The sequence below is a fragment of the Rhineura floridana genome, chromosome 7 (genome assembly GCF_030035675.1).
Source record: "Rhineura floridana isolate rRhiFlo1 chromosome 7, rRhiFlo1.hap2, whole genome shotgun sequence".
Classification (NCBI taxonomy): Eukaryota; Metazoa; Chordata; class Lepidosauria; order Squamata; family Rhineuridae; genus Rhineura; species Rhineura floridana.
Window position 1 is genome coordinate 58,825,464 of NC_084486.1, and position 23,253 is coordinate 58,848,716.

The window sequence follows — 23,253 nt, forward strand, 5'->3', positions numbered from 1 at the left end:
TATTGTCAGTTCCTAAGTTAAAAATAAATACTGGTAAACAATTTTTAAAAATAAAGCGGAGATTACTCACATTTCATTTTATAATCCTACTTTACTTCTTGAGGAGCTCACTGGGGATTGCATTTCTAAGCTCGAAATAGAATAGTGGCTGAACAATGGTGTTGCAGACATTCTTAAAAAATGAAAGCTGTATTTATTTGCATTCAAATCACTAGCCAATCACCCTGACACCATGGTATTTAAGCTTACAAAAACTGACATTGTGCACCCAGACATGAAGGTGATTCTCATCCTCCTTATGATTACTTTCATACTCATTCAACTATATTGTACTATTAGAAGTGCTTGTATTTAACCTCCAATAGGTTTCTACGCTCTCAATTTTTTTCAATCAATTTTTTAGCTAGGGTCAAACATGCCACATGATTTTTTCAACATTATGCATTGAATACAAAGGAAGTGGGTTTTTTAAAAATGAAATACAGTAAAAGTGTCTCCTAGGAAAGTGGAAATAATTGGTGAAAAGATTAAGCTTTCTCAGTATGAATTACGGAAATGCCTTTCCAAAATGTCAAATGAACAGTGCTTTTACCCGTAACAGTACTCACCAGTACGAAGTACCAGCATCTCTTTTTTTGCCACCCAACCATTTTGTACTGCCATCCATGTCACTTAACAAGGGATAAGTACCAGCACCTCATTTTTTACTTAAAAAAAAAAAGCACTGCCAGTGACATTGGTTAAAGAATTATTCAGTTGTATTTTAGATGTCAAGGGCTACAGAACACTTTACATTCCTTCGGAAAATTATACACATGTCAAAAAAATACTTATGATGGTTTGTTTGAATAGCTAGGTGAGGGATGGCCAGATCAGTCCTGTCCCCTCCCCAAGACATCTACATCTGGACCCCTACATCAAGGCTGGGAACTTTTTCTGAATCTATTTCAATCATTAGGCCCAGCATCGGCATGGAAACTGCCTTGGTTGCTCTGTATGATAACCTATGTTGGGAGAAAGATGAGGGAATGGATCCCTGATAATTCTTCTTAATCTCTCAGTGGCTTGCGATACCATCAACTATGGTATTCTTCTGAAAAGGCTGTCCAAGTGGGCAGCATTGCTTTGCAGTGGTTCCAATTCTACTTGGATGGTCGTTCGCAGATGGTAGTGCTTGAAGAATGCTATTCAGCCCAGTGGAATCTTCAATATGGGATCCTGCAGGGTTTGGTTCTACCCCCATGCTATTTAATATCTACATGAAACTGCTGAGTGGGGTCATCCAGAGTTTTGGAGTATGTTGTCAGCAATATGCTTATGACACACATCTCTACTTCTCCTTTACTTCTCCTGCAGGTCTGGAAGTGGATGTCATACCCTTGGTAATAGATTGGATGAGAGTCAATAAATGGCAGCTTAATCCAGACGAGACAGGCACTGTTAAGTGAGTGGTTTTCTACACCAGATGGATGGGTTTTGGCCTGTTCTGGGTGGGATTACACTTCCTCTGAAGAAGCAGGTACGCAGCCTGGGGGTACTCCTATATCCATTACTGTCGCTTGAGGCTCAAGTGGCTTCAGCGGCGCAGAGTGCCTTCTACCAGCTTCAACTGGTGGTCCAGCTGTGTCCATATTTGGACAGGGATAGCCTAACTTCAGTTGTCTTCGCTCTGGTAACCTCTATGTTAGACGACTGCAATGCATTATATATGGAGCTGCCTCTGAAGATAGTTCAGAAACTCTAGCCAGAGCAGAACTTGGCAGCCAGATTGCTGACCGGGATAGGCTGTTCCACACATATAATACCAATTCTGGCATTGCTGCACAACCAATTAGTTTTTGAACTCAATTCAAAGTGCTGATTTTGACCTATAAAGCTTTATGCGGCTCAGGAACTCAATATAAGCCTCTCCCCATATGAACCAACCTGGACCCTGCGTTCATCATCTGCGGCCCTTCTTTGTGTGCTCCATCCACAGTAGGCTTAGAGGTGGCAACATGAGAAAGGGCCTTTTCGGTGGTGGCCCCCCAGCTGTGGAATGCTCTCCCCAGAGAGGCATGCCTGGAGCCTTCTCTATCCATCTTTAGGCACCAGGCAAAGACCTTTCGTTTCACTCAGGCCTTTGGGATGCTGTCTTAGTCCTTTTTGTTTGGGTTTTACATTTTGTATATTGTATGTTTTTTAATTTGTTATATATTGTGTTTTTTAAATGCGCTGGAAGTTGCCTAGAGACCACTGGGTATGAGGCAACTAACAAATTAAATAAATCATAAATAATAATTTGGCCCTCCAGATACTGCCAGACTACATCTCCCATAATCCCTGACCACTGGCCACGCTTGGGCCAAATATTCTCCACCCCTGCCCTACTGCTTATACAACAAAGATGTGGCAAAAAACATTTGTTTTACTTGTATGGATAATGAAGTTGATTTTCAAAGTTGTGAGTTATTCCACAATCTTATGTTCTGGGTTCCTTAGAGAAAGAATGAGGGTTCATGTGTATCTCATATAAATTGCCGTAGCAGTAAAAACAACAACTCCTGCTCCTTTATGGGTTGTATCCAAAGCTTTTTTTGTGACAGTACTCACCAGTATGAAGTACCAGCGCTTCTTTTTTTGCTGCCCATGGCAACCATTGTGTGTTGGCACCCACAGCACTTGACAAAAAAGACAATTATCACAATAAAACTAGCCCTATAATAGTACTTCTATTACAAGCAGAATGTAAAATACAGTGCTTTAAACAGCATAATCCATTTTGAGGCTTTCGACTAAAAGGACAACCAACTTCAGTCTAGGCTGCAGAAATTATTTTTGAAATCAGTAGTAGAATTGTGACTAAAGAACAATGCCATGATCACCACAAAATGAAATCTTTCACATTTAGCTCCAATTGCTATTCAAAGGGTCCTTTGTAAGCAAGAACATGATACAAGCAGATACAATTGCCATATTCCCCACAGTCAGTACAAGCATCTGTAAGTAAGCAAACAATCTTATGTCAATATGAAACCCATGTGGGCAAGTAACTGAAGAGACCTACAATCAAACACTTAGCACAATGGGTAGCAATTAATTTTCCAAAGCATATTCCTTTGAGTAACACCTATCAGTGGCAAACTAGATGTTACATTAAATCTGGCATTTAACGTGTATGTTGCTAAAATACAAATACCATTCACTGAAGGGACTAATCATTACCATTATATATATAATTCTATTGCTGGGATGGGGATCCTTTTTCAGCCCGAGGGCCACATTCCCTTCTGGGCAACCTTCCTAGGGGCACATGCCAGTTGTGGGCTTCTGCAAAAATGAGTGAGCCAATAAATGTGAATTTTACCTTTGTGCAGTAGGCTAATTTCTACACACACACACCTCTACATATCTTCTATCCAGATAAGCAAGAAGCATATGAGAGTTCAAGGACACATTTCAACTAGGCAAAAACACTCAAGGAGGGAGCAGAGCAGACTGGTAAGAGATGTGGTCTGGAGAAAGAGGATGTGACTATACAGAGCAGGGCCGGATTAAGCTGAGGAGGGCCCCTAGGCTGATTGGTGTCCCTTTCTCCATACCTTTCTGCTTTTTTTTGTGCAGGTTTGCCATCAATGAAGATGGCAGCCGAGGTTTCCCTAAGGGGCTGAAGCCTCTGCAGCCATCTTGGTTGATGGCAGCAATACGTGCCATTAACCAAGATGGCAGCAGAGGCTTCAGCCCCTTAAGGAAACCTCGGCCGCCATCTTCATTGATGGCAAACAGCAAAAAACAGCAGAGAAAAAGTGAAGCGGGGGTTGGCGGGCAGTTCGGAAGCTCTTGTCCCGCAATAATTCTTTTTAGCTTATGCACGGACCCCCAAGAGCTACGGGCTCTTTGGATTCAGCCTACTAAACCTAATGGATAATCCGGCCCTGATACAGAAGCCCAAGGGCCAGATAAAGCAGCCTGGAGGCCCGCATTTGTCCATGGGGCCTTAGGTTCCCCATCCCTGTTCTATCAAGAACCAATAGGTTCTGTCAAGAATGCCTGGTTTGAAAGGTTAAAAACTAAAATCGTTCTGAAGCAAGGAATTGTGGGGGGAAACTTCTTGCCTGAACTGGGGCCTCTGAGAAGGCTATGAGATTGCAGTTTGCACAGCTGAAGCTAGTTAATTAGACTAAAAGCAAGAACACCTGCTTATCAGTTGAGACTGGTACTTCAAGGCCAATTGGGCTGGGAAGGTTGGTGAGTGCATGACCATTGGGCGCAAAAGCTCCAGAAGGTTTCATCATGAGAAACCCCCCTGACTGGCTAATTAATTGCTGGCTGTTGCTGGGCATTTTCCCATAAGAATAGGATTCAGACCTTAGCCTTTGTTCCCCAATATTCTCCTATAGTTGCTGATGCTACCTAGGTGGGGTTCTATCTTCCATCTGCTATCCAGGCTATACATCTCTGGGGAAATGTGGAACTATGAAGTTATTTTGCTGTTTACCTCTATTGTAAGTATAGATTAGGCTAGACAGTTTTGTAATTCTTGTCTGTGACTGTAATTCTCTGTATTTTACCTGGCCCTCAGGGTGTGGGTTTTAAGGAACTATTTTTGCTGCTATACTTACATTTATATTTTATTTAATAAAGCTACTTATTATTTACCAGTGTGTGTTCATTGCAGGGGAGATTTGGCTCTGAATCCAGCACCTTGGCCAATTAGCACCATTTATTTAGATATTTTGCTTAAAGGCTCCAGGACAAGGAATGTACCTTGGCTCTTGTCTTTGGAATCCTTGGCAGGTCTATTTCTGGCACTTTGGGTTTTCCCTTGGCTCAGAGTGGGTGACCTGGATTAAGAAGTGGTGCCAGTCTACCTACCTTGCAGGGTTGTTATTGGTTTACTCAGCCCTGGTAAGGGAGGCACGGGTTATACCTTGCCAGGTTCAGGTGCCCTGGGTTTGGGAATTGAGTCCTGGGACTGAACTGGCAGCAGCAGTTCATGACAGGCTCCAACCTCAAGGAAATGTAAAGTAGTTATCACGTGAAGACTCTCTTCCAGAGCTTGGAAAAGTTACTTTTTTAAACTACAACTCCCAGCAGCCCCAGCTAGCATGGCCACTGGATTGGGCTGATGGGAGTTGTAGTTCAAAAAAGTAACTTTTCCAAGCTCTGCTTTCAGTGTTTTTTTTAAAACACACATGGGTCAAGAGTGGAGTCTGCCATTATAATGTCGCTCCCCACACACTCACTGTACCCTATTTGAACATCTGTAAGGGTCTTTAATTAACTTAACAGGGATGTAGAGCTCCTTAGTTCTTTACTGACAAAACAAAAATAAGCTGTCCCCCTCTTGGTCACTCAAATTCATGCTCCTAGCAGAAATATCATTCACAAGTTACCATCAACTGGTTAATTCAGTTAATATTGCTGTTTTACTCAATTAAAATAAATTCATTTTTAGAAAATCAGATTTCAGCAAATCATAATCCTGCAGCTGATTCCTACTGTAGAACCTCACATCGTAGGTGCCTTGTGTTTGCTTTCATTTCTCCAGTACCACAAGCCTTTTTACGACAGATGCCAGAATAAACCCTAGCTCTCAATAAATTTGGTTTATTCCTCTTTCTCCCATCACAATATGTCTTTAAGTACAAACTGGCTAATCACTCCAACAATTCACAACGGCTTTGAGCCCTACTTTCAAAACCACTTTTGTTAAGAGCTCAAGGTCACACAAGATGGCCTGCTAACAAATTATAAAAATAGCATGATAGGAAAGTATTGCTTTTTTTAAATACTCACTTTAAAATCTTGGTCTGTTTCTGCTTTTTGTTCGCAAAAATAACAGATTATGTAGGGTTTGCGTGGTAGTAAACATGAGAAACTTGTGCTATGGTTGATAACGTCCACTAATAGGTATTCACTAGTGTTCATAATTCAGCTTGACCATTCACCATTGTTTAAAAACATGTGTCATATATCAAGAATTGTTTTCACAAGTTCAAACCACCATAGTATATCTGCAATTGTCATGTAGAAAAATGTATCATCATTAAGGTCACAATCCAACCCTGATGGCTTGCAGGGATAGGGCTTAATGAGCGATATAGCCATTCCCACACCCCCACCACTCACACTGGCCAGGATGGAAGGTGTGGGAGGAGGAAAAAATGCCTCTTCAATATGGCAGCTCCCGAGAGCCAGTGTGGTGTAGTGGTTAGAGTGTTAGACTATGACCTGGGAGACCAGGGTTTGAATCTCCACATAGCCATGAAGCTCACTGGGTGACCTTGGGCCAGTCACTGCCTCTCAGTCTCAGAGGAAGACAATGGTAAACCACCTCTGAATACCATTTACCATGAAAACCCTATTCATAGGGTCGCCATAAGTCAGAATCGACTTGAAGGCAGTCCATAGTCCAAACTAGCACAGTAATGATAGGGTTTGCTCAGAATCCAGTGAATCCTGCGCCAGACCAGCTCTGCCCCCTGGGTTGTATTCAACTAAGTGTTACTCAGAGCACTCAATAAAATTAAGGAACCTAAGCCACGTCTATTAACTTCAATGGCTCTACTCTGAGCAGGACTAGAATGGAACAGAACCCCCTGTTTTGAAGTGTTTTGCTGGCTACCACTGCTGGGGTCACCACCGGCAGTAGCTTCTGCCTCCCCATCCTTTGCATAGGTGAACTAGGGGGCTCTTCAGTGGCAGGGCTTTCTCACTAACAGAAACAGTGAGGGCTGAGCGGAGAGACACCCGTCTCATCCAAAAGCATTCCAGCACAGCAGATTGGGGGTTTGGATTGCTCTGTTACTCTCAAAATAGAATCATATGATTCATAGAATCATAGAGTTGAAAGGCACCTATAAGGCCATCGAGTCCAACCCCATTCAATGCAAAAATACAAATTAAAGCATACCCGACAGGTGCCTGTCCAGCTGCCTCTTGAATGCAACCAGTGTTAGAGAGCCCACCACCTCCCTAGGTAATTGGTTCCATTGTCATACTGCTCTAACAGTTAGGATGTTTTTCCTGATGTTCATTCAAAATCTGGCTTCCTGCAACTTGAGCCCATTATTCCATGTCCTGTACTCTGGGATGACCAAGAAGAGATCCTCGCCTTCCTATGTGTGGCAACCTTTAAAGTATTTGAAGAGTGCTATCATATCTCCCCTCAGTCTTCTCTTCTCAAGGCTAAACATGCCCAGTTCTTTCAGTCTCTCCTCATAACCTTTGTTTCCAGTCCCCTGATCATCCTTGTTGCTCTCCTTTGAACCCGTTCCATTTTGTCTACATCCTTCTTGAAGTGTGGTGTCCAGAACTGGACGCAATACCCAAGATGAGGCCTAACTAGTGCCAAATAGAGGGGAACCAATACTTCACATGATTTGGAAACGATACTTCTGTTAATGCAGCCTCAAATAGCATTTGCCTTTTTTGCACCTACATCACACTGTTGGCTCATATTTAGCTTTGATCAACAATAACCCCAAGATCCTTCTTGCATGTAGTATTGCTGAGCCAAGTATCCCCCATCTTATAACTGTGCATTTGGTTTCTGTTTCCTAAAACCTTGCACTTACCCCTGTTAAATTTCATTCTGTTGTTTTCAGCCCAATGCTCCAGCCTATCAAGATCCCTTTGGATTTTGTTTCTGTCTTCCATGGTATTAGCTATCCCTCCTAATTTTGTATCATCTGCAAATTTGATATGCATTCCCTGCACTTCCTCATCCAAGTCATTAATAAAAATGTTGAAGAGCACTGGGCTCTTTACCTCCTCCCAGTTTGAGAAGGAACCACTGATAAGTACTTTGTGTACGATTCTGGAGCCAACTGTGGATCCACCTGATAGTTGTTCCATCCAGCCCCCATTTAGCTAGTTTGGTAATCAGAATATCATGGGGCACTTTGTCAGAAGCTTTGCTGAAGTCGAGATATATTATGTCCACTGCATTCCCACATTCTACCAGGGAGGCTACCTGATCAAAAAATGAGATGATTAATCTGGCAGGAGTTGTTCTTGATAAATTCATGTTCACTGCATTGTTTTCACAGTGTTTACAGATTGACCACTTTATAATCTGCTCCAGAATTTTCCAGGGATTGATCCCAGGCTGTCTGGTCTGTAATTCCCAGGTTCCTCCTTTTTGCCCTTTTCGAAGATAGGGACAACATTAGCCCCCTTCCAGTCCTCCAGCACTTAACCCATCTTCCACAATTTCACAAAGATAATAAGTCAGTGGTTCAAAGAGTTCTTCAGCCAGTTCCTTCAATACTCTAGGATGCAGTTCGTAGGGCCCTGCAGATTTGAACTCATTCAAAGTGATTAGGTATTCCTTGACCATTTGTCTATCAATCTCAAGCTGTAATCCTGACCCTTCAACTTCACTTTTGCCAGAAGGGTCATAGATCCTCTTTTGGGAGAAAACTGAGCTAAAGTAGGAATTGAGCACTTCTACCTTTTCTTTGTCATCTGTTACCATTTCGCCATCCTCATTAAGTAGCTGTACTACCATTCTTTTCTCTGTCTTTTACTATGGATGTACCTGAAGGAAGCTTTTTTTTACTTTTGGCATCTCTTGCTGACTGACCTAAGCTCATTCTCAGCTTTAGCCTTCCTGACACTATCCCTGCAATTCTGAGCTACCTGTCTGTACTCTTCCTTTGTGGTCTGGCCTTTCTTCCACTTCCCATATGTGTCCTTTTTTGTTTTCAGGTCATCTCTAAGTTTTCTGTGAAGCCACATTGGCTTCTTTCGCTGTCTTCCCACTTTTTTCCTTGAAAATCAAGAACTCAAGTATAGCATGGTCACTTTCCCCCAGAGTTCCCGTAATTGCCACTTCAACCACCAAGTCATCTCTAATGGTTAAAAACAAGTCAAGGATAGCTGATCCTCTAGTTGCTTCCTCCACTTTCTGTAGGAGAAAGTTATCTCCAACACAAATCAGGAATTTCTTGGAGGGGCCATGTTCGGCAGAATTTGTCTCCCAAAGGTATCGGTGTAAGTGAAGTCCCTCATTACTACTACATCATGCTTCCTTGAAACATTTGGCAATTTGGTTTCCTAAGGTTTCCTCCTCGTCTTCTCCTTGATTGTGTGATTAGTAGTAGACTCCAACCACCATGTTCCTTCTATTCCTTGTCCCATTTATTTTAATCCAGATACTCTCAGTAGAGCTACCAAGCTCATCCTCCTGCATTTCTGTGCAGGGATATATATACTTTAATATATAGTGTGACTCCGCCTCCCTTTCTATTCCTTCTGTTTTTTGTGAACAAGTTATATCCTTCAATTGCTGTATTCCAGTCATGGGAGTTATCCCATAAAGTTTCAGTTATACCTATCAAGTCGTATTTGCTCTCCTGTATTAAGAGTTCAAGTTCATCCTGTTTGTTTCCCGTACACTGGGCATTAGTATACAGACATTGAAGACCATATGATTTACGGCTTCCTTCCTACATTTTTATGAAGACTATTACTGGGCCCCATTAGAGCTGTTTCCTCACTTCCGTTTATTGTGCACAACCCTTTGTTAGTCGTTACTGACAAGTTTACATCTCCCTTCCCCTTAGGATTCAGTTTAAAGCTCTCCTGATTAATTTCTCCATGCTGTGGCCAAACACATTCTTCCCAGTCCTTGTGAGGTGCAACTCATCACTTGCCAGCAGTCCATCTTCCAGGAAACGTAGCCTGTGGTCCCAGAATCCAAATCTCTCATGTTCGCACCACCTTTGTAGCCAGTCATTCAACCGGAGTATTTTTCTTTCCCTTTCTACTCCTCTTCTAAGTACTGGAAGAATGGATGAGAAATCTATCTGGGCCCCAAAGTCCTTGAGTTTCCTTCCTAGAGCTTCAAACTCTGACGTGATTTATTCGTAGCTCCACTTGGCAGTATCATTAGTTCCCACATGGATGAGAAGAAAGGGATACCTGTCAGTGGGCTTTATGAGTGATGGTAACCCTCCCATCACATCTCTAATCCATCCTCCAGGGAGACAGCATACCTGGCGAGTCCGTGGATCTTTTCAGCATAATTGGGTTTCAATCCCACATTGTAGGGAGTCTCCCACTACTACTACTACTCTTCTTCTTGTCATGGGGCATGGTTTCATTGCCTCTGCTTGACTGAGCTTCAGCCTCTCGCTCGCTGTCACATGGGGTCTCCTGTAATTCTTCCCCTGCAGACTAGTGTCATCCTCAAATGCCTGGAAGCTGTTCCATAGTTCCACTGGTCAAGGGTGTCTTCCAGCTACTCCTAATTGTCGCCCTTTTCCACGGAGTTTCCTCCACTTTGTTGTTGCTCTCCATAACAGTATCCTCTTCTGCTTCAACTTGCTGTTATTCTTCCACTTCCTGTACTTCTCTTTGCTATCTAAGAACTCTTTGTCTTTTATACTCTTTAGTGTGGCCACCCACCATTCCAGGCCCCTCACTTTTTCTTCCAACAGCACCACCAGCTTGCACTTGTTGCACATGTACACCATGTTGTTTTCAGGGAAGAAAACAAACACTGCACACACCTTGCAGGTCACCACCACTGGAAGGTCCTTCCAGTCCATAGTTTCTACTGCCTTTTTTATTTATTTCTACTTGTATTGGAATGACCTGTGCTTTGTCCTGGTCTCCTTCAGGATAAATAGGAGAGTCCCACTGGTATGTGGCATGCCATACAAGAAAAAAAAAATTTTTAGGGACCTCCCCTTTGACCTCCCCCACTGAACTCCTCTGCCAAGCTCCATTAGCTCTCCCTATTCATTCACTCTCTGAGACCTGGCTCGCTTGCATATCCTCTGGATCAGCTGACACAGCTCCCTCTACTCTGCTCTGCTCAGTTAGGAGACAGGAAACAGAATAAAAACTCCCAGCACACACTGCTGCTCCTAGTTGCACTCAGCAGCTATCAGGCCACGCTCCTTCCAATCAAGCTGCTATGGAGCCCTTCAGAGCACATAGTCAGATTCTATGATTCTATGAATGGTTGAAAAAAATCACCATGGACTTGCACTTTCAACATAAACATTTTGAATGAAGTACTTTAAGCTTATGTCTGAACATGGCTGTCTACTTCCTCAGCCCACACTTTTTGAAAGGATGCAATCCTATGCATGCTTACAGCACCACTGAATTCACAGAGACTCTGAAACATGCACAACATCCCACTGTAAATATCTTATTAAAAATTCATTAGAACATGCACGAGTTAAACTGGGCTGAACAGAAGTTTTCTAACTTGGAGCCCATCCAAGAGGATCATTGGTGTAAATTGCCCTTAATGGCTGTAAATCGCCCAGAGAGCTTCAGCTATGGGGCGGTATATAAATAAATAAATAAATAAATAAATATGTAATGCTCTGGAAGGCAGCATAAGAATTATGCCTGGGTGATATATTGGCATAGTGAATGGTAAAATTATGTCTGAATGTGTGAATGCATTACAACACTAGTTTGGATCCTAAATTGTTCATTCACACAATGGGGGCACAATTTCCTACAATTCTCCCCTCAATCTACAACCCCTTGAATTATACACCATCCCATTCCCAAGAATTCCCCAGCCTCTATTGAACTAAATGAAACTTTTCAATACACGCGTATAGAATCTCACTGTTTAGCAGAAATGATAATCCATCGGTATGAGACATTAAAGAATATAAAATCCTATGGCTCTCTCATATACTTTTCGCTAAGTGTGGCTATAACAAGTAATTAACATTTTGTTTCTAAAATATTTAAAACATAATAAAAGATAATCTAATTATGGCCACAGAACAATTACAGACCTTTGAAACTTGATATAAAAGTACTTATGGTGTTTATAAAAAAGAGGAGGGAGAGACAGGGAGAACCCAAAGATCAAATGTTCTATAGAATACCTGCTGCAACTTCTTGGGTTCAGTGTCAGCTGATGTGGCCTGATCACATGGAGAAGGTCTTTGCGATGGTGTGGCCAGCAACATGTCTTTCTGTATGTTTGGGGCAAAAACTTATACATATTGGCTAAATATGAAACAGCAGCATACGCCATAGGGAACTACATACTAGGAGTACGTAGGATGTCACCATGATGTCAGGTGAAATGTTTTCCTTTGCTCACACAGTTCAAAATCAAACTGCAAGGACAAAGGAACAGGGCTGTGCAGGCGCCTGCAAACCACGCTTTCAGAAGGGAACTGCATCTTTGCCTGCCCCATACCTGACATATATGCAGCTTGGGAAAAACAGCTTTGCAGACCAAATTAGGACACTTCCCAGGCCCAATTAGTCTCAGATTCCCCACCCACATGGGCCGCCAATTCCTCACCACTGCTCTACATCATAGGTAGCTTGCTGGTTCATTTATTGAGACCTCCTTGTTCCTTTTGTTTCTTTTCAAGCCACAGCAAAAGAGAATCCCATGGGTTAGAACTTAGCGTGAAATCAAGCTGGGTTTGCCCTGAAGCAGCCTCAATCCTTCTCATGCAGTCCTGTAGAATCTCTAACCTATGGACCTAATTGAAATCCATCTAGCCTGTGGCATCGTTTGGCTCATGGCTTATATGACATCATGCATGTGACAGGTAAATCTGCAGGACCAAACTGAAATAGACTGAAAAAAGTGCCAAATTTAACAACTGCTGGTGAAAGGAAGAATCAGGAACATATTTAGCGTATGCTCCTAATTTTACTTTGCAACTCCTGCTTAAATTGAAGCTGCGGCTGCAAAGGAAGAAAATGAAGACAAAGTCTCTTTTCAGCAGTGGCTTGAATCCTTTTTTTACAAAGGAAGAATCAGGAGCACAGTGAGTTATTGGTTATTTATGCTTTGTGAATGATCAACACTCTGAAATAGAACACCGATAAACCACAATCCACCTGTTAAAGATGTGCTGCAATAAACACAGAAGTCATAGATATTGTCATGCCACAAAAGTTATGCTGATTGTGAACACACAAACGCACACGCACACACTTCTTAAACATTCTGAATAAAGTTAGCCACAAATGCACATTTGGCTGTCCAGCTTTCTAGCCAAGCAAACCAAACAAGCATGGGAAGAATATAACAATTGTTATACAGGTTCCTAATGTTACACATAAATATGTTAACCTATTCACAAATATACTTGTGTTTGGGGAAAACAGTATTTCTGTAGCAGCCAAAGGCTGATGCTGCTTGGAGCAATATAATCAGTTGAGAACTGCAATACACAGAACTGCCTTTTGACCTTACGGAAAACAACAAGCCTTTGTTGAAAATCCATTAAAGTTCCCATTGGGAAAGCGCATCTAACTGAAATAATATTTAGGGCTCACCAAAAACTTGGAATATACCTCCCAAAAATTGTTATTTCAAATGGATCTTCATTACACTGGTCTTCATATGAAAATAAAATACAGATCTATAAGAATATTTTTGATTTTTCAAAATTCTGTGTGCTTCCCAAAGTTTCTTTAAATGTCTCTCAAAGAAAACAAGGTAATTAATAAAATAAAACACAAGCTTTCATTAACCCACAATTTACAAAGGTTTGTTTGGCAATGAGGTTCTTTGTGGTTGTGCCCCAACTCTGTTATACTGTCCCCTCCAAGTTTTGACTGATGTCAATGCTGTTGAGATTTTGGCACCAGCTAAAGGCCTGGCTTTTTGCCAAGGTCTTCGCTGGAGTTTACTGTCAGATTGTTTTGATTATTTTGGTTGTCATTTTCTTGCCTCTGTTGTTGTTGTATGTGGATGCTTTTATGTTTTTAAATTTGTAACCCATGCTGAAATTGCTTGCAATGAGGAGCAAAATGAATGCTTCTAATAAATAAAAGCAAGCAAGGAAAAAAAAGGATCCATGCTTCACCAGAAATCCTATTGAACATTCTATTGATTAACCTTTGTAGTATAGAAGCCAAATGCTAGGCACAGGAATCAGTGGTGCAGCTAGGACTGGACCTTGGAGCCAAAGCCTAGGGCCCCACAGCCCAGGGAGTCCCCAAATGACCACTCAGAAAGTGGCATATGATGCAGACAGGGAAAACAGGCCTGGTGACAGCACTTAGGCCCTAGCATGCCCATCCTGGCCTTACAGGGCTGATGATGGTTCTTTCTTTTTAGTTTAAAAACATTTTATAGTCTGGAATGGCTAGCCAGGGCATGCACATGGTTACAGATGATCATTTTATTATTTTTAGCATATTATCCTTTTCTACAATAAAATGTTGCTTATTTCCAACCCAATGTGTATAGCATCAAAGCAGCCTCTATTTTATTATTTTAGTTATAATGGTGCTGTGGTTTAAGCATGTCTTAAAATGCGAAAGTGCATATGCTCAAAAGTGGAGATTTTGGGGGTTTGTTTTGTTTTCATTCATGGTGGGCCAAACGTTTTTGTTTGCTCTAACATATCAGGGATGTAGAAGCAGTTGCAAAACATGGAATGGCAGTGGGAGTAAGGGAAATGTTAATAGTGTGCTTCAGAAATGAGGTAATACACTTGGCCATAAAAAAATATTATTTCATCCTTCTGTCGAGATTCCTCATTCTATACTTCTTTTCCATCCTCACCACACTCTCCACATCTTACTGCTGCAAAAAAGAAGAGGGACTTTTCCATATATTCCCTGATGCCAGGGAAAGGAAACCTGTGGCCCTCCAGATGTTGTTGGAGTACGATGCCCATAATCCCTAATCTGGCGCAGTAGATTTTGCCTTTCTACAATGGATCCATACAACAAAAGTAACTCAATGATATCACTGACCATAAGAACAAATACACATCAACTAGATTTATACCCAGCAAGGTAATATTAGCCTTAATTAAATAAATTTGCCACTTTTGCTATCTCTAAGTCTCATATACTATTCAACGAGGAGATGGATCATTAACTGCAGAGTTAAGGCAATTTAAACACCAGGAAGGAATTAAATGTAAAAAATTGTATCTTCAGTGCCAACAGGAGATATAATTTTCTCAGTGGCTTTTGATACCATTGACCACGGCATCCTTCTGAGCTGACTTGATGAGATGGGCATCAGCGGCACTGTTTTACAGTGGTTCTGATCCTATCTCCAGAGTCGATTTCAGAGTATAGCATTGGGTGATTGTCTTTTGGCCCCCTGGCAATTGTGCTGTGGGATGACACAGGGTACCATTTTGTCCCCAATGCTGTTTAACATGTATAGGAAGCAGTTGGGAGCAGTCATTAGGAGATTCGGGGCAAGGTGCCAGCAGCATGCTGATGATACCCAGCTCTTTCTCAATAACATCTGAATCAGGAGAGACCATGCAAACCCTGAACCAGTGCCTGGACTTGGTGATGGGCTGCAAAAAACCGACTCTGAATCCTAGCAAGACAGAGACACTGTTGGTTGGTGGTTCCCAAGTCCAGATAATTGGTCAATTGCCAGCTTTGGATGGGGCCTTACCCTCTGAAAGAGCACGTTCATAGCTTCTGCTGCTAACACAGCTGCAGTCATTTCTGGATTGGGATAGCCTGACCACTCTTGTCCATATACTGGTAACCTCCAGGTGGACAACTGTAACACGCTCTATGTGTGGCTGCCCTTGAAGCTGGTTCAGAAGCTGAAGCTGGTGCAAAATGCAGCAGCACAACTGCTCACTTAGGCAGGGTATCGGCAACATGTTACCCCGATGGTGAAAGAATTGCAGTGGCTGTCCATTAGCTACTGGGCTAAGTTCAAGGTTGTAGATTTGGTGTATAAAGCCCTATACAGCTTGTAACCAGGATGCCTGAAAGATTGTCTTACCCCTTATATACCCAGTCAATCACTGTGCTCTTAGGTACCATCTTATCATTCTGCACAACATAGGAAGTGAACCTTTAGTGTTGTGGCACCGACACGTTGGAATTCCCTCCCCATAAATATTAGACAGGCACTTCTCTGTTATCTTTTTACGCCTATTAAAGACCTTCCTCTTTCAACAAGCCTTTTAAGTAGACCTTATCACAGTCTGCATCTGTGTGTCATGGCCCCGTCAGAGGACTCCTCAGATGAGGACGACTCGGGAGTAACAGCAGCAGACCCAGGAGCAGCAGACTCAGAAGGAGACACGGAGGAGCCTCCTGAGAATCCAGCTCCTTCTCCCCCTCAGCTGCAGAGCACCCCAGATACAGCAGAGGCCCTGCAGCCAGACACAGACAGTGCACAGGATACTCCCCCCTCACCTGCAGAACGTAGACAGCAGAAGGTCAGGCAGAAGAGAGGCAGGCCTGTCTCCTTAAGGCCAAACGCTGAGGGCTCACACCTGCTGTCAACCCTGCTCTTTATAAGGCACACCTTGGCTGCAGCTTGTTGCTGACTGCAATGTCAGGCGTGGCTTGTGTGTTCCTAGTTTCCGTGCAACCTCTTTTGGACTGACCCCTTGGCACTTGATCCCGGACCTCTACTGACCTCGCTTCTGGACTCCTGACTCGGCAAGTACGCTTCGGACAAGCCTGGCCCTTATCAGCTCCCCTCCTCCTAGACCTGGCAGATTTATGGCCAGACTGCCGGCTAAGGACTTTGCTTCCCTGCCAACCACCCAGGAATTTCCAGCCCCCACCGGCACTGCTGATGCAGTGTAGAGCTGACACTGTGCTGGGATTGCTTTTTAAGATGTTTTTACAGTTGGTTTTTAGAGATGTTTTTAAGATGTTTTGTTTTAGTATGTTTTAAAGTATTTTGTTTTTAGGATGTTTTAAAGTGTTTTTAGTGTTTTTGTTTACTGTCCTGGCCTCCTTATGGGAGAAACTGTGGGATATAAATTTAATAAATAAATAAACACAATGGTCTTAACTTTGCTCTGTAATACAAGATTATAAAATAAATATAGTCCCATAAACAATTCATTGATTAGGCACCATTTTACAGATCAAAAGAAAAAACCACCAGTTTAAAATTACATACTTATTACTATTCCCACTCTCAATCTGAAACTCATACCATGCACTACAAGGTGTCTAGCAAAACCAGCTACCAAGGTTCTAGCTTGGTCTGGACCATACCATTTGGGCTGAGATTACAAAAATACAGTTCTCATAAATCAAGAGAAAATTGTGTTAGCTCTGCAGCTGCCACCATCACACATTGCTGAAGATAAGAGACGGTTCAGATATTTGTGCACACATAGATTTAAGTGGCCATAGGGAAATGAAGGAGGCGGTGTAGTAATGTCTAACCTGGTACAGACATTGATTTGCAGAAGTAATTCATACGAGCACAGTGATGGGCAGGTATGTCAAAGCAATCTCTACCGGGAAGAGACTGGAGATCACTACTGGGAAGTCGTGGCTATATCTGTAGATTGACTGGGTCAGATGTTACTTTCTCCACACAATCATGTCTCTGAAGACACTTATGAATGTTGTGCATGAACTTGAAGCCACTTACAAAAAAATAAGAACTAATCAATCCTCAGAGCAGCCCTACACATTATGAGAATACATGCCCACTTCTGGAAACAGCATCCCTAGTTGAGTCATCATGGTCCATGATGTGTAGTATACTTGCCCCATGTCCTGACAAAATCACATTGTGCACTTCCTGTTCCTGCTTCACATAACTGGCCAACGCTGACAGAGTGAGAAAATGGACATGGTGGCAATGTCAGAATGTAGGGTGCCTCACAGTACAGAGGGAGAACAAGGATGTTTGACACAGGTTTTGCAGACTTAATCTAGCTCATCATGTAATTTAAGGCTTTAGAACACTCACTTTGAGCCTCAGATTGTTCTGCAAAATGGAAATAATGATGATCAATTGGACTGCTTCAGAACTTAATAAGGACAATTTGGTAGAAGGTAGATCAAGGTCTACTGGTAGATCTCTGGGTGATTCTAAGCAGATTGGAGAGGATTTAACACTCCCAACTGTTTAACAAACAGCAATGAAATGACTCTTCCCCAACCCTAAAAAAATGTTTACAGTTCAAATGAAGAAAGCTGGAGGAGCAGGGTAACCAGGAATTGGTTTTAAGACTAATTCCTGGACTCAGAATTTTCAAAGGATGACTTCTGCACCTGGCTCTAGTTGGTAGATCTTGGGGTTCTGGTTCCTGCAAGCCTGAAGTCTTCCTTCCTCTGCTGTAAAGTACTTTATATACTAGAATGTTACATAGAAATACACTTCTTTGGAAGAAAATTTACACTGAAATCAATGCAACTTATTAATTCTTAGTAAACATGGTTAGACTGCATCAAGAGCAGCAAACTTCAGTTTATTCAGTTACCCACTAATATTTCATGATAAACACAAAATAGTAATGTCTTCATAATGTATTGTGAGACACAATTGTTGCTTTATTACAAAGGTTGACTGAACAAACATTATTCCTAAAAAAACTGCAGCAAAGCAAACTTATAAACAATTTAAATGATTTTCTCTCCAGATGACTAGAGCTAGCAGTTCTAAATCCCTGTTCCAACTAGCACTTGCCTAAACCTCAAGTTTCTCAAATCCAGGCAAAAAGCACACTTACTTGCCTGAGAAAACAAATTCTACAGATCAATGTAAAGATTTTAACACTTTCTGACTCAGTACCATCCAGAGAAATACAACCAAAGCACATCAAGCAGAAACATTCTTAGCAGACTCCTTCATTGCCATGAGCTAAACTCCAAATAATTTGCATAAGAGAGCTTCTTACTATGTAAAAGATGCATAACTATGCTAATTACTTTCAATTAAACATTTAACTGGTGGAAAACTGCTCCAGAAGCCTTGTTATACATCTAATTTTGATTACTATTTCCCCCCTCAATGCCCCTGTTTAGCCCAAGTGCAACAGATGCTATCATGACCAACATCTGATAGGGTGCATGCAACATTGCCTTTTCCTGGTTACACTTGTGGCCCTGAAAGCAAAGCACTGTTTGCCTACATATTATGCTGAATTACAAAAACCCATCAAATTAGAGTCACCATTCATTTCAAATTCTTCCGCTCTTGAAACTGATGTAGCACAGCGGCTAAGAGTGTAAGCGAGAAAGTCCTCCATTCAAATCTTATCAAAGCTGGAATCCTGAACAGGCTTATTAGGGCACACACAACACTGAGCACAGTGATGCATATTTCTGTGGGTGAGCATGCATTGGATTGCAATGTAAATGGCTTTAGGCTGGTCACCATTTCAACCTCCGCATCAGCATCATCCCCAGTCTGCAGTGTGGGGATGTGATCTACCTCACAGGGCTGTTATTCAGATGAGTGAAATAAATACATGGAAAGCATTCTGAACTACTCAAAAAGTGTTATGTGAAATGCTGGATGCTATTCAATGCCTCAGCTGCACAGGAGGCCAAGGGTTGCTTTTCAGTGTGTATTTAAAGCAGATTTGTTTGGCTGCTCCCCCCCCCGATTTCGCAGCTACAATGGCTGGGAAGAACAGGGATGTATGGAAATGTGGCGCGGCAATGTTAAAGATATCTCTCAACGCTGTCCTTTCAAATGAGGAAACCTACAACCAGCACACTAAGAAAACACCCTCCCAGATACCCTCCACACTTGAGCAGCAGGGCTTTAAAGCTCCAATTTACCCCCCCCCCAAATCTCCTCCCTCTCCCCCCGTTTCAAATTGCTACCCGTGAAACCGACTCTCCTGCATTTCATCCCAATTCAGCCGACGACTTTTCCTCCCTCTGCCACCTGCCCGGGAATTGCTTGGCTCCTCTCCTTCATGGCGCTCGCCTTGCAAAGGGAAATGCCGTTTCCGCCTCTGACACCCCCCGCCCCCGGCGGCAGCGAGCCAAAGCAAGCAGAGGCAACAGTGGGGCAGACTACGCCTCCTATTCCTCTCCCCTTCCTCCTTTCCCCCCAACCAGGGGCACAGTCAGCTCCTTCTTCTTCTTCGTGCCCTCGGGGGCAGCCTGTGCCCCTCTGCGGCTGAGAGGAGGCGCCTGCCCGCTCCACGCTCCGGTGCTGCTCGGGACTGGGAGAAACCAATGAACCTGCCTGCCTGCCCTGCGTCCAAACTCCCGGCGGCTCTGAGGCAAAAACAACTGGCGGCTGGCATGACTCCGGGCAGTGAGGAGAACTGAGCCAGCTCAATCCCTTCGCCGGCTGGCCTCATGCCCTGCCGCCTTACCTTCGGGGAACTCGCCCAGCTCGGCTCCTCAAGGCGCGCCGGCTCCTCATGCCCTCCTTGCAGCGTCGCTTGCGAACTGAGGCGGCGACAAGCGGTGGACGCCCTGGCATTCACCCTGCCGCGGCTGCAGGGACCTCGCTCGCAGCCAAGCAGGAAACTTCCTCGGTTGGCCCTCGGCTCCCTCCCTGCGTGCAGCCGTAACATCAGAGGCGGTGCCAGCTTAGCGCGGGAGCCGCCTACTGGCCGAGAGGGGAAATTGCAGCTGCAGATACTGACTGGAGGAGGGAGGGAGGGAAACGGGAGCCTTGGGCCTTTTCACGTAGGAGACAAGACGGGAATCCCCCACCCCAAACAAAAAAAACCCTTTCTCTCTCTGGTTGTTGTTACCTGACTTAAAGAAGGACAGGGCTCCTATGTCTTCAGTGGTTGTACGGGAGGTTTAGCAGGGATAAAAAAAACTTCTAATATTCTTCTACACAACTATTAATAGTAAAAGAATTCTGTCTCACTTTGCTTATGTGACCATAATCAAAGAGGAACAGAATTCTTTTACGATTAATACATCCACATAATGCATTTAAAGCCTATGGCTTCCCATAAAGAATCCAGGGAACTGTGGTTTACCCCTCACACAACTACTGTTCCCAGCACCCCTAACAAACCACAGTTCCTGGGGTTCTTTGGGGAAGCCATGTGCTTTAAATGTGTGTTGTGTGTGCTTTAAACATATGGTGTGGATGTGACCTCTGTTGCCCCTCCCTCCTTCCTTCTCTCTATTTCACCCTGAAAAAACAAAGTGGGAAGTGGTATGACATTACTGGTGTGACTTGCCTTAGATGAGGATGCAATGCAGTTGTAGGTCCTAACACACCAGTGGAAGAGCAATGGACTAAGGACATGAATTGCTAGGAGTACTAAACACAGCAGAAGAAGGCAGAAACTGTAAAGAAGGATACCATCTTATTCCTACTCTCTTTCACCGCTAGAAGTGGGAGCAATTACTTGTGACTATCCAGGCAAGATATCTTGGGGGTCTTACAGTGGCAATGAAAAAACTGGTTCAGTGAAAAACCAACAGCAGGGGAAAAGGCAAACTCCATGTTAGAGATTCCTGGGAAAGGAACTGGAAATAAAACATCCAGCATAACTGAGGTCAAGGCCACATTTTGACTATTGCTTATAGTTCTGGTTGGGCAATTTCAAAAGAAACTTGTAGAGTGTAGATAGAGGACAATCAAAATGCCAAACGTTAAAACATTTTCCTTCTCAGGAAAGGGACTTCTTATGTTAAAAGATGAATGACTGAGGAGGAGGAGGAAGGGAAATGATAGTTGTTCATAAAATTGTGAATGGTATGGAGAACATAGGTAGATAGGACAGAAGAATAATCTTTCCCATATTACTAGAACTTGGAGTCACATAGTGAAAATTAGTGGCAGTAGATTCTGGACAGACAAAATACTTCCCCCAAAACAAAATTAGCTTTGGAGTCCACTGCCACAAGGTGCAGTAAGAGCTACCAGTTAAAATAGACAAATTCATGGAAGATGGGTCTGTCAATGGTTCTTAGTTATGATGGCTAAATGGAACTTCCATGTTCAGAGGCAGTATGTCACTGAATATAAGATGCTGAAGGACAACAGTAGAGTAGAACTGTTGACTTCATGCCCAGCTTATAGCCTTCTCAGACTCATCTGGTTGGCCAGTAGAGGGAACAGAATGCTGAATCTAATGGATCCTTGGTTTGATCCAGCAGGATTCGTCTTATATTCAGATGTATTAGCTTCACCTTTCCAGCCTGCCAGTGCAGTATCAACACTTACCACCAATGTCAAATTATTTAAAATTATTTAAGGATGCTAATGATCTTGCACTCATGATACACAGGATCTTTGGGATCAATCATATGGGGTGTGATGACAACCATTAAAAAGTGTTCTGTATACATCAACCTTTCAGAAGCATATTTTAATATATTCTATGTAATCCTCCATATGTAATCACTTATCTGGCTCGGTCTGAAGTGTTGGAATATGTGGTTCAACTCCAGCTTGTGGGTTGAGGCTGCATGGGGTTAAAAAGGGTAGCTAGCGAGGAGATCTCCTGATTGCCAGGCTAATACCTATCCTTTGATCTCCTGCTGTCTCTCCCTTCCTGCTAGACTGATATGCTTAGGATGTTGACCACATCTCCTTCCCTCCTTCCTTCTTCTTTCTCTTGAGAGGGAGAGCAGACATATTCTCTTTGTCTCTCCCTCTCCTCCAAGCATGAGGGCAAACACTAGGCTTAGTGTTTCCATCTCCAACTTAACTAGTTAGCTAGATGTAGAACTCTTTCCTAACAAGTATGTACTTCCAGAATAAAGTAGTTATTTCTTATTTTAAAGCTTAAAGTCTCTGTCTGACTAATTTGCAGGGAAGGTGTAATCTTTAGCAAAGATTCAAACACACATAAGGGCTCACTCAGTCTCTCCATTTCCAATTTCGCCACTCTGCGACATGAAGCATATCCCATAGTTAAGACGTAAAGCATGCTTCCTCATATATCTTTCCAGGACTTTGTTAATGTATGAAGCATTTTCATAGTGAGGGATATCAGAAAAAAACATGCTTTTCATGCACATTGGAAAATGAAGCTTCATGTGAACTGCAAAGTACAGTACAACTGCATCCAGTGCTTGTCCTATTCAGAGTAGACCCACTGAAATTAATGAACATTACTAACTTAGGTTCATTAATTTTTATTGGTGTGGTCTGGGTGTAACTTAGTTGGGTAGTATCCAATAATATATCCTAAACCAAACTTCCATCCTTCAATTACTACAGAGAAACCAGGAATTGCCTTTGTCAGCCAAATTAAAAAAATTAAAACTTGCCTTCCATTTCCAAAGTGTATCAAAAGACATGTCAATAACTCTGCCAGCCTATACATGTCAACTCAGAAGAAAGTCCTAGTGACTTCAGAGGGATTTACTTCCAGGAAAGTGGATAGAGGACTGCAGTCTAAGTGGAATATCAGACAGGGTTTTAGTTTTTAAGTACATATGTACATTTATGGATCACACACTAGCATATCTGCATATTCCTTACAGGTATAATCATTTGCAAGTGATATTTCTTAATTTAAATTGTTTCTTATATTCAAGCCATATAAAATTGCTGAATATGTCAAGAAAATCAGTACATTTGGTCCATTCGTGCATTAAATGTATAGACTACTATCTGCT

General features: G+C 42.6%; 1 protein-coding gene across 8 annotated transcripts in view; it reads right to left on the bottom strand.

Moving 5' to 3' along the window:
- Nucleotides 1–20,298, bottom strand: part of PTPRE (protein tyrosine phosphatase receptor type E) — a 216,312-nt gene extending 196,014 nt beyond the window's left edge. For 3 of the 8 annotated variants that reach the window (XM_061635662.1, XM_061635661.1, XM_061635664.1), the window contains exon 1: nucleotides 20,028–20,298. In XM_061635662.1, the coding sequence (XP_061491646.1) occupies nucleotides 20,028–20,231 (204 nt within the window). In that variant the 5' untranslated portion in view covers nucleotides 20,232–20,298. Of the gene's footprint in view, nucleotides 1–19,524; nucleotides 19,600–20,027 lie in introns of those variants that run through there. The other 5 variants (XM_061635663.1, XM_061635666.1, XM_061635670.1 and 2 more) reach the window with 5 other exon arrangements.
- Between the last annotated feature and the right edge of the window lie 2,955 nt (nucleotides 20,299–23,253).